Source organism: Ptychodera flava, chromosome 10, assembly GCF_041260155.1.
Source record: "Ptychodera flava strain L36383 chromosome 10, AS_Pfla_20210202, whole genome shotgun sequence".
In the NCBI taxonomy this organism is placed as follows: Eukaryota; Metazoa; Hemichordata; class Enteropneusta; family Ptychoderidae; genus Ptychodera; species Ptychodera flava.
Window position 1 is genome coordinate 1037533 of NC_091937.1, and position 17149 is coordinate 1054681.

The following is a 17149-nucleotide window of genomic DNA, read 5'->3' on the forward strand; positions in this document are numbered from 1 at the left end:
ATGCTATTACAGTAGTCTAGGCGTGATGTAATGAAGGCGTGGATTAATCTTTCAGTAGTTTTGCTATCCAAGACGTTACGGATACGACCTATGCGATTTAAAACAAACGAGGCTGACTTACAAACTTGCATAATTTGATTATGAGCTAAAACAACACTGTCAAAATAAAACCCAAGGTCTCTGACAACGGTTGAAGGTGCAATTAGATCTGTTCCGACACGTAGTCCAGGTAGAGGTGTATGAGGTCTGAATTTCGAATGAAAGTGAAGTAATTCTGTCTTATTATCATTTAAAACAAGCTTATTAACGGCCATCCATTCACGGATCTCGTCCACACAGGTTTCAATCTGTAATTTTGAATGATCAGCCCGCTTACAAGTTAAGTAAACTTGTGTGTCATCAGCATGAATCTTATCGAATGTTTTTCCAGTATGTTCTCAAGGGGGGCACAATAAAGTGCAAATAATAATGGCCCTAAGACACTGCCTTGTGGGACTCCATATAAAAGTTCACGTGGTTCAGAAGCGATATCATTCACCATTACACTCTGACTCCTTCCTTTAGGTATGATGCAAACCAATCCAGTGCTTGTCCCTTAATGCCAAAACGAGTCTCTAGCCTTTTTAAAAGAATGTCATTGTCGATGGTATCAAATGCAGCACTCAAATCTAAAAGAACGAGAATCACTTCTGAATGACTATCAATAGAAAGCATGACGTCATTTTGTACTTTTACCAAAGCCGTTTCTGTGCTGTGGAATTTGCGGTAAGCAGATTGAAATTTACAATACAGCTGAGACGATGCTAAATGATGGTGTACATGTAATTGATCTACTATGATTTTTTCAATGACTTTGTCAATGAATGGAGTATTTGATACAGGGCGATAGTTTTTCAATTGATCTTGATCCAATCCAAACTTCTTCAACAAAGGTCTAACTATGGCATGTTTAAGACACTGTGGAAAAACACCAGAATTAAATGACTCATTTACTATGTCAGTAATACGTGATGATACCAATGGAAGGCATATTTTCAGCAAGGAAGTCGGGATTGGGTCAAGTTTACAAGATTTTCAATTCATTGATGTGATTAACTTAGAAATATATTGCTCTGAAACACACATGAATTTATCAAGTGGTGGACCACAGTCATTAAACACTTGTACTCCGGTCGTAGAATCCAATCGCTCTCTGAGCTTCATCACTTTTTCACAGAAAAAGTCCGAAAACTTTTCAGCCAGAACCTTGGGGTCACAATGGTGTGGCAGAATCAGGGCAGATGATGATTTCTCACCAATGATATCATCGATAACAGAGAATAACCTTCGTTGATCGGATTTTTCTATCTTTGAACGATAGTAGGCGGATCTGGCGTTGTTGACGATACGATTGTGGGCAGAGCGTTTCGTGTGGAAGATTTGTTTATTAATCTCTAGGGGATTTGCCTTCCAGGAACGTTCTAATTTTCTGACTTCCTTTCGATGATCACGTATTGCGTCACAAAACCAAGGTGCACGCGGCTTGTCATTGACAACTTTCATTGTTGCTGGGGCGACAGTGTTAAATACCCTGGACAAAGTGATATTGTAATTTTGGACCAGCATATCCATATGTTGGACGAGGTTGAATGATACTAAAAGTTCTTTGAACTTGATGACATCGCGGTCAGTATCATCTAGTGTGTGACCTTTCTCATGAGTCCGGCCACTTACATGTTGGACGAGGTCGAATGATACTAAAAGTTCTTTGAACTTGATGACATCGCGGTCAGTATCATTTTTCTGAGAGTACGCCCAGGGCCGTTAAACAGAAAATGGCTACATTGTCTGCTTCACACCTGTAGCTAAATAAGGGCCCAGGGCCGTAATTCGGTAAAAATTTACCGCCAATTAACTAAAAAATAAAGGAGTTATTTTATCACTGTTGATCACAAAACCAAAAATAAATGACGGTAGAACGCTGCAAAACATCCACTCATTTTTTTCTCTCGAGTTTTGTTTTCTTTTTCGTCATTGTGCGCTACAATTAGTACAAATTCTAACAGATCCATCTTCAACAAAAGGACACAATGTTGCAATTTTCTGAAGCATCATACAATAACATAAACTGACACTCATGCACTCATTCACGCACGCATAAAACTAAACTGAACCCAAGATACGATCAAGATTTCTTTTATTTGTATATCAACACAAATTGCAATAATAATTATACACATCTCTTTGGAAAATAAAATCACACATGGAAAAATAAATTACGAGTCGGGTAAAAATAACGCATGGATAATCAACGCACAACCGTGACAACACAAGGTCCCATTTAGCTGTGGGTCCATAGCTGTGGTGTTTTCAGACGGGATTCATGCCTTTTACGGGCTGGTTTTGACTTTTACGATTTTAACCCCGCCACCACAGCTATGGGATATTCCATAGACTAGCGTCCATGTTCCGCCGCAAGCACCCTTTGCGGAAGTTTGCTCGACGATATTTCGAAATATTTTCCATCCAAATTACAAATTGCCAACACTCATCAACAGCTTGGTATTAGGGACTAACCAGACCAGAAGTCCGCTCAAAATTCACTGAAATATCGCCTTTTTTCTAAGTTTGCCCGACATGACTACACGGAGACCGCCATTTTGCTAGCGTAAAACTGTTGGTCAAGGATCCCTGCAGTACGCCACTACAGTGACGAAGCGGTGACCTCTCAACTTCTAAACACAAACTGAGAGATTCTTCGTGTGATATCGATGACCATCGTTCGTCTTATGGACATTCCCAGTCTCACAAAACTGAAACCAAACTTTTACTTGGGGGGTGGGGGAAAGTTCAGTCCTAGGATCTATGATTATTCGTGGCGCGCGGATGCTGGCCGTAATATCTTGGTTCGTGTTCAGAAGTTTAGAGGTCACCACCTACGTCACTGTAGTGACGTACTGCAGGGATCCTCGACCAACAGTTTTACGCTAGCCCTGCGTACGTACGCAGTGTACGCAGTGCATTCCCTGTGTGCGTTCCTATTACACACAGCGTACACTGCGTACTTATGCAGGGCTAGCGAGAGAGTTGCCGACATCGACGGTTATTTACGAGAAGTGAATAAAAGACTGGCATTTTTGGAAGCGATCGAGTAGCTGAGGTAGGCTCGGATACGACTTGGGCCCAAGAACGCTGAATTTCGGCAGTAATTTGGCTTTTTACGTCAAGTCCAAAAATGGATTTGAAGTCACCGACCCTACGTACGGGTCTTTGCAGGGCTGTGGTGAGCGGGGCTATTAGCTGTAGCGGAACACACAGCATCGTACGCAGGGCTAACCTAGTTTGTAAGTGTGACAAGTTAATCAAAGTAGTCGAACTTGTGAAAATAGATACAGTGTTTCACATTCGTTGCACGCAAAGAGGTCAATAATCGTAAACAATTGTGGATCATACCATTTCTACTAGGGATTACTACTACTGTTACGTTTGTGAATGCAACAAATTTACGCGAAGAAAATCATCAGATTTTTGTATCAAAGCGAAAAAAACCTGAAAAATAATGATGTACATTAAATATAAAAATAATGAAACAGAGTTATTTTTTATGATAGTCATTTTATTTATTTCATGATCCCCATCGTGCAGAATGGAAAATTCCTGGCTCCTGCTTCATCTGTCAATCATTGTCGGCATTGTGTGGCAAACTCTAACGTTGACTTTGCGTTCTTCTGGATCATTCCACCTGCATTTTAGTAGCATAAATAGGGGGATACGGACATATATCGCCGAAGTAATTATCTTAGAAGTGTAACTTATTTTATTTTGTACGCTATATAAAACTTTTTGACCTTTGCGTAGGTAATTTTTTTCAAGGGGAGTCAAGTTGAAATGCCGTAGACAAAGGTTGAGATGAAATTTAAAATTCTTAATAACGGCCCACCCCCCAAATAACCGCCCATGGGCGTTTTTCGAGTGGGCGTACTCTCAGAAAAATCCGGTATCATCTTCCATATGAAAGTTGAAATCACCAAGAATGAGCAATTTTCCAGGCGAAACGACACCGCATTCCAACAACGATGTGAATTCACTGAAAAATACTCCGGATGTTGAACAATTTTTCCTTGAAGGGGGTGGACAATAAACAACAATCATGTGGATCATTTCAGACTGGACTTGAATACGTAAATCCATTGATTCAAAAGATGAGAAACTAGTTTTTGTTGAAACATTGGTGGTTAGATTTTTCCGCACAATTACGGCCACTCCACCACCAAAAGGCGACAAAACATTTAGATCAATTTGTGTAATTAATGTTATAGAAATTAAACATTGTACTGGCCAAGTGCTGACTGGGAGGAGAACTCCGCTAATGCGAGAACCTGGGATTGAAAAGTGCATCTTTAATACACAAGCAACCAAATTTTCAGCTATGACAATGCAATTCCAGGAACTTGTTTTAACTGGGAGCAATATATAATGTCACCTGCAAATGCTTTTTCATATTGACGATTGACAGTTGTACTTGTACTTTGGAAAAGAAAAATACTGAAAAGTCATGCTAGTCTAAAAAGAGAGCATATGAACAGAAAAAAAAATAACTTACTTAAATAATTCACAATTCCCTGGAACGGTAATACAATGCTTGTACAGCTTGACACATTCATTTGGGTGAAAAGACTTGTGTTGCCACTCTCTGATGGCTGCAAAAATTAATGGAAAAAAAATAATTATCAAATATAGGGTCAAATAGAATGCAGAGATTCTTTGCTATGGTTTGCACAAAAGTAGTCTTGCGCACAAAAATAAAACATTTGAAATCTGTGGTTGGCCTAAGAGTAATTTTGCCTAAGAGTAATTTTGCGTGGGAGATCAAGGTGAAAAAGTTAACAGCCACTTGAATAATATATTTTACATAATGTTTAAATCGAAATTGCAAGATGTCTGGGACCACACTGCCAATGCAATCAAAATACCATGTCTACGCGTCTTGCTATTGCTGGCTAAATAAACTGCCAATGAATACGTACTGCTGAGGTTCAGAGGATTATGAACTTATGAAGCAGAGGAGGCTGACATTTCATTCTGGGACAATCTGTGTGTTACATACAGCTCACAAATAGAAGTTGGCCATGGCATATAGCCTGTGGATCAGGTAGGTTGGACAGTAGTGTGAAATCCCTGTACCAGTGTAAAATCAATGCAAGATAAACTCGACATCGCCAAGACTTTTCCCAAGTTTGTAGGCAAATTAATATCAAAATTGAGTAAATTGAAGTGATTAACTATGGCAGACTGTCGCAGTACAGCAATATAAAATTGACAGACTATAACAAAATAGTGTCAATGACACTGTCCTCCCATTTTACAGAGATACTAACAACTAGAACACACATTACATTGCATTCTTACAGGTTGACTAAGAAAATTCCATTGCAAGTCCAAATTAATCTTATACCCTAGCAATATGAAATGCTCCATCACATAATGACTTTTACACATCCAGGATCAAGACTATCATGTTTTACAGCAATCCAACAAACACTTTGGGAGAAAATGATTTTTTGACAAAAAATGGAAAAAATTGCCCCAAAAATACAAATATGAAAATTTCACCACAATTTGAACAAATCTGACAAAGGCCAACCCTAGGATCATACATACAAGTTTGGGATCAACAATGGGATGTGCACTTTCAGAAAGGAAGATTTTTTGACAAAAAACTGGAAAATCGCCCAAAAAATACAACTTTCAAAATTTCCCCACAATTTGAAGAAATGTAACTTAATAAAAAGCCTGCATCTGGCCAGTGGTTACAGAGTTTTAGCAATTTGCAGGATTTTTCCTTTTTTCCCCTTCATTTGCATATTTTTGACTTTGACATGTTTATTTCAACAAATTCACATCTCCATCCCTGGGTGCACCTGTCCACCAAATACTAAGATGGTAAGTGCTGCGATTTAGGAGATTTTAATGTGGACGGACATACATCCGCACATCTAAACTAACATACATACATATCAGCTTGTTCAACTTGATACTACTGCTTATAATAATATAAACGAGAGTTAATTACATTCTAATTAAAGTAAACAAGACTTGCTTATCAAGATTTACGTCATAAAAAAACACAGCATATCTGTCAGTTTATAAAGAATCTTCAGCTGGTTATCTTTATCAGTATTTTCATCCTATTAACCAAGCACATTTTAACTTTCAATTAACATTGCAAGTAAGTTCTGTTGAATAAGTTGAGCCTGTAGGTACTCAGAGAAAGCACACAGAAGAAACAAATGTTTGCAACTTAAGAAGTTCAAGGTCATCAAAAGCATTATAAGGAATCATGTACCACTTTCATTGCACTGTTTACACAGATTGCATAATTGCTATAAATAGCACATGAGGAATCTTACAGCCCAGCTTTACCATAATAACCCTTTCACTTTGACCACTCTTTAAATTGAGCACTCTATCTTTTTCCTCAAAAAGTAATTTTATTTATCCTTACCAAGTCAACCATAAATGGAAATTGGAACTTTCTCTATCTCTATTTATTTGACCAACCTATCATGATGACAAACTATTATGAGCAATTTCTTTTAGATAACATACAGAGCACAATATATGACGGTTCAGAATATGTCAAAGTTGGGATTCAGGAAAGTTGCCTTTACATGTTTTAATCCTCCAAGATGGTGAGCATTTCACTATGAACTGTCAAAAAAGTTGAACTTTCTAATAATTCTCCACTAAAATTATTTTGGCTTTGTTGATTTCCTAATTAATTCAATTATTTAAAATCATATTAATTATTTTTTTCTGGGTGAATTGATAGGGTTTATACAGTACAAGAGTTACATACAATGTAAGTCAAATTCAGTTAAATATCAATTACTGTCTAACATTGCATCATTCCTATAAATAGCACCTAAGCCTGGAATAGCACAATCATAATCTGCTCATTCACACAGGCAGTACTTGACTTTGAATGAATGACCTACTACATTTCACCTATGTACCAAATTTGAAAGCATGACAAAAAGTACCACAAAATTTGCAAATTTCAGCATGAGTTCACAGAGTCATCTTCAGGTCAATCCTAGGAACCTGCACACCCAATTAGAAAGTAATGGCATACACAGTTTCAACAAGGATTTTTTTAACCAAAAATGGCAAAATTGCCCAAAAATGCAAATATGCAAATTTTGCCATAATTTTGATGAATTCTATTTTGAGTTATCACAAGGCACCTGCACGCTAAATTTTAAAGCGAACAGACCATTGGTTTCAGAGGTAACAAATTTTTAATTAAATGGTAAAAAAAATAGAGAAAAAAATTCATTAAAAATAGAAAGCAGCCAATATTGACACCAAATCTATATGTTTAAATGAGTGGGGCCCAAGGTACCTAAAAGCCAAATATGACAATGATTAGAAGAGTAGTTCCTGAGTTATTGATTTTTGACCATCTTCGCCCTTTTTTCTACCTCATTTGCATATCCATGAGACTAACACGTTCATTTTAACAACGGCACATCTACACCATATATGGCATCACTACACCAAAAATCAGCTTTATACATGCAGCAGTTTCGGAGTTTTTGCGTTGGACGGACAGACATCCATACATACATACATACATACATACAGACAGACAGACATCTCACATACAGACTTTTTTCAACCATATAACCTCCCAGTTGCCATATATGTATGGCAAATGGGAGGTAAAAACGAAGATTGTGGGGTGTGAACACTATGGCCTTGGCCAGCCAGTATTAAACTGCTGGGTAGGCCTATTAACAGAATGAATGGGGCATGGCAGATATCTTGGTAACTATTTAGGAGCAAAATTGAAGCTACAGTGTACTCAAAAGAAATTTACAGACCTTCAGCTTACCAAATCAATTTTTTGTGATCTTATATAAAGACATTTTGAATACAGCAGTATATTTCTTCCTAAACATGAAAGGGGACGTGAGCCCAGGGCATCATGCAATGGCCATTGCCAACTTCTGAACTTCTGCCTGGAGCTCGAATGCAGCTACCGGTAGGTGGTACAGTCATTTTACTAGTCCTTGTGAGGATTAGATGCTTGCTACATTTGATAATTATCATTCAGAAATGTTTCTGTTAAATTTGGAAAGTCTTTATCAATCAACTACTGCATATTAAGATATATTTTGTTCCTTTCTGTGCCTTTTCAAAAAATCTTCAGGCAATGATATGGTAAGTTGATGTGTCATGTTCTCTATTCTATACAGTGTAGTGTATATCATAATTCAGGAAAAGCCCAAGACTAAACATCTAAACAGAACAGAGTCCATTCATTTACTTTTGACAAAATTTTCATAATTCTGCATAATGGAAGAAACTAGTGTTTCAAAAATTATGATGGTGTAGCGAAATTCAGGATCATTTATCATGAAATTTTGTAAATTGAAGATGCCATTTCAAACAGAAATATGATTTACTAGTAATTACTAGTAATTTAACTGACACCACAAAGAAATTGATACCTAAAATTGAACTGTATTAATAATCATGTACATAACCATAATGATCACTGTTTTAGCCTCCATGCAACAGGATCAAAAAAAGCGATTTTGGTTTGTAGTATCTATTCATTCTATTAATATTCTTAAGTGGCAGGGTGTGAAAGACTGACATTCAAAAAATAGGATTAAAATTATGATAGGCAAAACGGAAAAACACTATTGAAAATGTCAGAACTTTTAACCACACAAAATTGTTATTTTGTCACACAGTATATAAAGAACAAGGTGTGAAAATTTCACAAAATTTGACCCAGCCTTGTTAGAGTTATCTTTTTTGAAGCCAGGAAATCTGGTGATTTGTATAAATTTACACTTCTTTCTAACCCAACTTGCCACTGCTTGTCATGATAAAAGGTGAACCCAACCAATATTTTAATCTCAGGTTAACAAATTTATGAAAATTGAATGAATCTTTGCAAAAAAAGTGATTTTTAGTACAAAGCACAAGGTTTGTGCAATTGCCACCTTAGTGTAAGCCATGGATTTTGGTGAGTGATATATGATTAGTTGACCCAGCTTGCTCCAAATGCATTGTCAAAATGTCTTTTCAAATGTTTCTAGACTTCACCTTAGCTGACCAATTAGATACAGATTATTCTGGCAAGCAGATCAGGTTTAACCCTTGTACAAGAACAGGTCATTGTCATGACATATAGCCATGGCAACCAGAAATTGCATGGGGAAAGATATATGAGCAGTACTACTGGTATACCTTACCTGCAGCGGATGTTTCTCCAAGTTGTGCATGGCATTTGGCACATTTGATGACGACATTAGAATCCTGTTCACAAAAATTAAATCAAGACTTTGAGTTGTATTCAGTTAACATACATGTACATGTATTGTCTTTAATATCTACCCTATGTACTTCTATACATGATGACAGACAAGGTTACGGCTTCCAAGCTAAGTGAAAGTTGGAACTCTCAAATATTCTTGGAATATTTTATTGGAAAGTTTGTCATTCCTGTAAAATGCAACGAATGTTACCAAATAAAGGAATATTAATGCTTAGTACTGTGGTTTATATTTCATGTCCTGAACTTTTGTGTAATAACAGAGAAAAGTTCATGTGTATCTTTACTCACAAAGGTAAACTATCTCTTGTGAAAGTTATTTCTGGTACTTTAGTTCAGCAGCCTAATCAAGTGTTTGTTGGAGTTTGCATCTGGGAGTTTTATAATTTTTGCTTTACCACACTCCCTGAATGTGTTGTTGTACAATTAAGTAAGGTAAAGTATTTTTCTATAATTTCATTCACTAATATATTACACAGAAAAGCAACTTCCTGTATTGATTGCAATACTTGTCATTTCTGGTAATACTAGATTTTTCTGAATTTCCATTCATTTATAGGGCAAAAAATGACACTCTGTTCACTGAGCTCTGAAGAACCCGGCATTCAAAGTAATAAACAAAGTTGATTATACAGCAACCCCTGCCTTTCATCTTGCACTTCATTACACTAAAAATCACCGGAACAGTTTTTCTGATAGAATTTTCACAACAGACAACTTATAAATATTATGAGTAACATAAATTCAAAGCTACCTATTTAATATGCCAGCACATTTTCACCTCAAAAATCAACAAACTTGATGATGTAAACTTTGTCTGCCAAAAGCCAAAGTAAATTGGCAAGACAACATTGATTATCATAATTGCCAGTGTTATTAGGATTTGTCTCAATCTTATGGAAGATGAAATGCAAACCACTTTTCATTTTTGCTTATCATGATCACTTTTTTGGAATGTCAGTCTTTCAACCCTTGCCATTTGAGAAGGAAAAATAGATGATGCAAAAAAAAAATATTGTCGTTTATTTCTACATATGTTTGTTTCATATGTGATATTAAATTTCATACAGTATTATCGACTTTTTTACTTAAACTGTTATCATTAATGCCAAAATTGAGGTTTCAACCTTAAACTTGCACCTCTTAATCCTTTGAGCAAACTATTCCTACCATACTAAACTTTAGATGCTCTGCCTTTGGAAAATCTATAGTATCATTTAGAAACTGGTGATATTATAAAGAAAATAAAGCATATGATGTCCCAGTCGAAAACATTAAGCACTATGCATTATATTGAACTACTCTGTTGTTTCTGTGGAGATTCCAATGCATATACATGAGGTACAGTGCTTTTGCTTTATTTCCATGAGGGCGCCATTTTACGTTTAGGCAAATGTTTATTATTTATCTTGCTCGAACTTGCACATACAATCCCAGTGGACAGTTTATTATACTTGTATAAACACCCCTCAATGAGTACATTCCCATGAAATTGTTTCAGTTTGGAAGTAAAATCACAAAAATAATGCTAAAAGAAACAGCTATTGGGACTTTAAATGCAACGCCACCTACAGTTGGAAAGAGTTCCAACACAGTGACAATCTGATATTAACCGAGAAGAGATTGTGTTGGCTCACTCTTTACGGTGAATATCGTACACAAAATTCATAATTCCAAGTTTCAACATATTCTAAATTCAATACCCCCATTGATTTGTCACTTACACTCACTTTTGATGTCTGAATATGACAGGATGAATCTGCAAAATCCAAGGAATCATCCAGCAGACTAGTAACACCAATTGATATGTACAGATTACCGACAAAGCAATCATTTTCTTTCGGTATCAAGCAGGTCTTCTTCATCTTTTCCACAGTAGTATTGCCATGGCAATACCAGTCATCTAGAACATCTTGCCAGTTTTCTGAAGGCAACTGGAGTACTCTCTTGAGGTGACTGAAGAAGGAACATGAACCTGTTATTGGGACTTGTGCTCCTGTATTGACACATGTACATTCAAAGGAAAACAAAGTCTACCTTATTGTAAAAGGCTAAAGACAGTGAGACAAGTAAGACGGTAATACTTAATGCAGTTTCCAAGACATTCTACATGTACATGTTATTTCAAAGCAATTATAATACAGTGGGTGAAGTAGCATCAATACCTACTGCTGCATGGACATGTTCTCATAAATTAGCGAAAATATTTCTGAGAACCTGTCTTCCACTCCATCTGATGGCTACATACATGTAAGGGTGTGGCATTGCCAATTATGATCATATAATTCATGTTGTAAAATTCAATTGATATTGTTGAATGAATTAAACATTTCCTTGCATAGAGCTGAATAAACCACAAAGACCTTTCTTCTCTGGACACATTTAATTTTACTCCTTATGAATCAGTCCCTGATAAAATAGTCCATCACTTTGGTCAATCTGTTCACTGAGGTGGCTGGCCATTCAATGAACCACTCATCAATGTTGTGTAGATTCAATGGTAAATCATTAAATTATACATTTCATAAATTTACAGGTAACATGTCATTACAGGGTAACACTAAGTACACATGTTAGGAGTGACTCACCTGTTTGCTCGTAAAATGTTTGCGCCACACACTTTACACGCAAATTGGCAATATTTCTGACTTGAAAGGAGTTCTATCTCTTCCCTTAAGTTCAGTGATTCACCAGCAAATGACACCCCATCAGGTGGGTTAGCCTTGTACTGGGTTTCAAGTCTCATATGCAGACCCTCTCCAGCCATCCACTGCAAGGAGTGACAAGACTGTGGAACAAGTCTTATATCTGGTAAAGGGAAGATGACACTCAAACCATCAGAACTAGTAACTTTGATGCTCGACGTCTCAACAATTACCTTCACTTTGGAAATATCTCTGGAAGAAAACAGCACATATGTGAAGTCAACATATAATTTCTATGTATGGTACCTTGATTGTACATCACAGAGATGAATGGGTTGGTAAGCACATCTGGCAGAATAAATTGAAAATTTAAAGATAAAAAATTTCATAAACAATTTAAATATCCCACAGGACTGGCTGATACTAATCAAATAACAATAACAGTAATTCATATAATAATAGGGAGAAACACTCCTAGAAGAGCTCCAGGCACAGGACATTGAACAAATTTAATTAAAGAAAATCAAAAATATAGAATTTTCAGTTTATATACCGATCAAAGAGGTGAGGTTAATTTAAAGGTCTGGCAAAAGGATGTTTGTGATTTAACCCTTTTCCTGCCAGACAGTATCACTTCCCCATCAGCCAAGTCAGTAAAAAGCATTATTGAGCCAAAACATGATGTATTTTCACCTACTTGGCTTGGTCTGTTATAGCATCTTTAGTCCAAAAAAAATCAAGTTTACAGAATTTATGTTTTCAACAGCCTTCAAATGTACAGTATATGTTAAATACACCATATGGAATATGTTGTGTTTCATTAATTTTAACCATCTTGACCTGGTGATGAAATATGGACTTGGCAGGAAAAGGATTAACCCTTTTCCTGCCAAGTCAGTGAAAATCCGCTTGAAATTCGGTGTAGCCAGAATCTAAGCACTGGTGACCGTTATTCTACCAACCCGGTGGAAATCGGGCCCTTTTTGGGTACCCCCTTTCCTGCCAAGTCGACGGCACTACGTTTTGCTATCCCCTGTGCGTTTAGGGGTCATCCGAGGAGAGGTTTTCTGACAAGGAACGCCTTTTCCCCTCGAAATGGGTTCGCAGGGAGTCGATAGACAGGGAAAGGTGCAGAAACCTGTCCGCCAGTCCCCCACACCCGAGGGGGCTGGGTTTTTTTTTACCGCTTTTTAGCGGACTTGGCAGGATAGCATGGTGACGTTTTCTGGCTGAGTTGGACGTACTTGGCTGCCTGGCACTATAGAGATTGCTGCGGAACTTGACCAACTCGGCAATGCTAATCTAGAAGGCTACCTCTTGCAAACGACTTGGCAGATGGTGCCGATGGTGCGAGACGAAAGTCACTTATTCAGTTGTGCGTGACTGAAAATGAGAACGTATTTTTGACGGGACGGCTCGACTTGTTCCTCCGATGGAACCGATATGAACGACTCGGAAATACCATTACAAACTGGTGTCCGACGTACTAAGCTGGGCTTCAGCTCTGCAAGTTCAAGCCAGGCAACGTCCTTCACCGCCTTGGCCGTGCCATTCAATGGACGTTGCTTTGGATTTTTTATTTATTCCATCGTCCAAAGTATTGGCTCTGGTTTGCAGGCAAACATATCCTCTTGCCGACGCATTGGTAACTACGTATGCTGTTTGCGTACAGAGAATTCAAAAGGGGACATAAGGTCAATGCTACAGGGATACCGCCTGCACTTAGCAGGGACTGCTTTTGTTATGCAAACCAGCTAGCAGTACAATATGGCTGCCAGGCATGTGGACACGTCGATGGCTAGAACAATGGAAGCATATTGCATTGCACCCGTGCATGGCAAAAGTGAACTGAAGACTTGGGTGTAGTGACTGGTTATCACTGGTTAGCTGCAGCCCAAGCCATGTCGGTACAAACCCGTACCTGACTGAGGACCACTCGATTAAGTCAGTAATGAACGGTAACACTCGTAAACCAACTCCCAACTGAGCTGGCTAAACTACGTGGAGCTTTGCTTCAATGGCTCAGCCATGTCGTTAATACAACGGCAAAAACCTAGTTTTTGTGCTACACTGCCAAGTCGTTGAAGGTACGTATTCAATTGACCCTACCCTGGGGAAACAGGACAGTTTGCCGGTGCTGCTGCACCCCTAGCACGACCCTCAGGGTCTCTGACTAACAGACGAGTGAGGTGATGTTTGTGCCTAGCGGACGTGTGTAATACTGAAGGAGTTTATTTCCGAAAAAATAAACATGAAATGGCAATAAAATGACGCACTCCCAGGGGCAAACAAAGCCGGTGACCTCAATTTTTTTCTGCAGTAACCCTTGAGCTCCTTCCCCTGTCTACGGGCATGTAGAAATTATCGAAGTCTAACACGTATAAGTACGGCTAAAACTACCCTGAAAATGGGCGATTTCTGCCAAAATGCCTGGCAGGATAGCGTGCAGGAGAGCCAATCTTTTGCAGGCACATATTATGGGGCGGTTTTCTACTGACTTGGCAGGATAACGGACAAGGACGCTCGGCAGGAAAAGGGTTAAGGTGGCAGAGTCTGAAGGGAAGAACATTCCAAATTTTCTGGCTAATTTAAGAAAAGGACCTTTCTTTCATCAATGGCTTTTGTAAAAGTCCTGGAAGTCCTAAAGAGATGTGGGTCTGATGCACAAAGTAAGTGTCCAGGGGGAGTGTGCAGGTGTATGAGTTCAGAGAGGTAAATGTATTGTGGTCCACTACCAGAAGCTGGGTTGTGAAACGCTGTAGAAATGTTGTGCTGAATACTACCGGTACTACATTGTACACTGTATGTCAGCAACAAAGTGATTTCAAAACATATTTTGGTTTGCAGACAAGCTGGGCAGCTGCATTTGAACTCATTGCAGCTTTTCTATTAACCCTTTTCCTGCCAGACAGTATCACTTCCCCATCAGCCAAGTCAGTAAAAAGCGGTATTGAGCAAAAACATGACGTAATTTCACCCACTTGGCTTGGTCTGTTTGTTATAGCATCTTTTGTTCAAAAAAATCAAGTTTACAGTATTTATGTTTTCAAAAGCTTTGAAATATACAGTATTATGTTAAAATACACCATATGGAATATGTTATGTTTCATTAATTTTAATCATTTTGACCTGGTGGTGAAATATGGACTTGGCAGGAAAAGGGCTATAGGCGGTTGGTAAAACCAGAGAGAAGACTGTTGCAGTCAAGAAGTCCAACCTTGATGGTACAAGTGCACAAATAAGAATCTGGATAGCTCTGGGAATGATATTAGTAAGTCACTGATGATGACAAAGTCCCCAGGATGTATTATTGTTGTAGGTTGATCTAGTTGTGAAAAGTAGGTCAATTTTGTGATCAACACTAACTTCTGTGGGTGCTGGGCAAGAGAGAGAGAATCTGTTAACAAAAAGTCAACAGACGACATCTTTGAAGGCGCCAAGCATGTGTGTAACCAATTGATTTTGGATTGAGTGATCTGTACAGGGCTACATGTACATCGGTGTTGAGTGAAGATTCCTTTGTCCAACACTTGGGAAGGAGCTGTTGAAGTGAGGGAGAGTGTATGTTTAACTCTAGGTCAACCTAGCCACTGATCATGAAAGTACTCAAAATGTGATAGTCTTTTCTCCAGGTTTCTCTTGCAAGGGGGAATGTCGCCCTACTTGAAAATTTGGGGGAGGGGGGGATTTAGTTGTGACTGAGGGGACTATAAGAAATTTTACAACATATATGAAGATTTTTCCATGGTAATAGCAAATTAAGGTTATAGTATTAATCAAATATCAAATGAAAGACACTCTTTTTTCTTTCTTTTTCTATCCGGTAAAAATGTTTAATAAATTGGAAGCCAACACAAATCATTCAATTTTCATTCATTTCAGTTCCAACACAGTTTTGTAATCTGAAGGCAAACTCTAGTTAATAGTCTTTCAGCTTTATCTCATCCTTTTTTGCAGGTAGAAACGTGGTTAAGAAGTCTTGTTCTCACTGTGAGTTTTTGGGCGTTGCTGGGTCTGTGTTGAAGCTTTGCAAATACAGGGGATTAGGCCGAGAATACTGTGAGCATCCACACGCATAAGTTTGGGCCTTTGTTTGAAAGTGACGCTGACCTAAACACCCCCATGGTCATATTGGACATCAACATCAACAAATTAAGATGGCGGACGTCGAGAACACGTCTCCAGTGTCTACTCCTAAATATGCCTTCTAGACTACTTGGCCATCGTCTTCATGACAATTTTGACGGTCTAGAAATGTTGAATGTAAATCCACAAATCGAAAATGCATCTGCTTTTCACCCACATCACGTTTCACAAATTAGAACTGAAAATCATACGCGTATACAAAACAAAAATATCACTGTGGTGTAGATTCAGAAACGATATTTTCCTAATTTTTATTGGAATAGAACACGAAACTCCACGAATTCACAACCAGCATGCGAAATTCACGCTAACCCCATGGCCCGAGACCAGCTATTTTCATGCTGGACCAGTAAATCCTGAAAGATGTCCTGCAGTTCCTAAAGACGCGGGCCAGTAACTTTCACTATATGGATTGGAAAGAAGTTAACCCAAACGTTTGCTAAGCTAAATACCAGACAAAATTATTCAGAGATACGAAATTTATTCTTTCAAGAGATTTGCAAAACGTGAAATTCGCAAATAAAAACTGAACAGACTGATCGGTAATGCATCCAGGCGAAAGACCTTACCTCACCTTTTCTCGCGAGAGTAGTGGCGCTATTCAATATGCTACCCATTTGTTAAGCATGTACATGTATCTTCTTGTGGTCATAAAAGTTATTGTTTAGCGTATGTCGAGGTAAAATGGATTTCCATGACACCGCGACATTGCACTTTTATATGACATCCAACATTTACAGCTACTGGACAACACAATATCGAAATTAGAATTGTTTGGTCAGATATGTGAGTTGGGGAAATCTCCAATATAGGATATTTACCCACAGTTTAAGGCAAGTCTAGGCTCGTATAATTTAAGTTAATAGAGTCGGACTACAGAAATCGGGCTTGGCCAGACAGCGGGGCCAGATCTGTAAGGTATAGTGAAATCCCTGATATACATCTAATATTTACCCACAATCTGACAAGTATGGTATCGTCTAGTATCGAAGTAAGAGTCGGATTGAGGAAGTCGGGGCCTGTCAAG

At 38.1% G+C, this 17149-nt stretch overlaps 1 protein-coding gene across 2 annotated transcripts in view; it reads right to left on the reverse strand.

Moving 5' to 3' along the window:
• Positions 1–17149, reverse strand: part of LOC139141703 (E3 ubiquitin-protein ligase E3D-like) — a 67319-nt gene that overhangs the window by 33231 nt on the left and 16939 nt on the right. The window contains exons 2-5 of one of the 2 annotated variants that reach the window (XM_070711304.1): positions 11920–12228; positions 11062–11287; positions 9252–9315; positions 4583–4679 (exon numbers count right to left, since the gene is read on the reverse strand). In XM_070711304.1, the coding sequence (XP_070567405.1) occupies positions 4583–4679; positions 9252–9315; positions 11062–11287; positions 11920–12228 (696 nt within the window). Of the gene's footprint in view, positions 1–4582; positions 4680–9251; positions 9316–11055; positions 11288–11919; positions 12229–17149 lie in introns of both variants that reach the window. The other variant, XM_070711303.1, reaches the window with a different exon arrangement.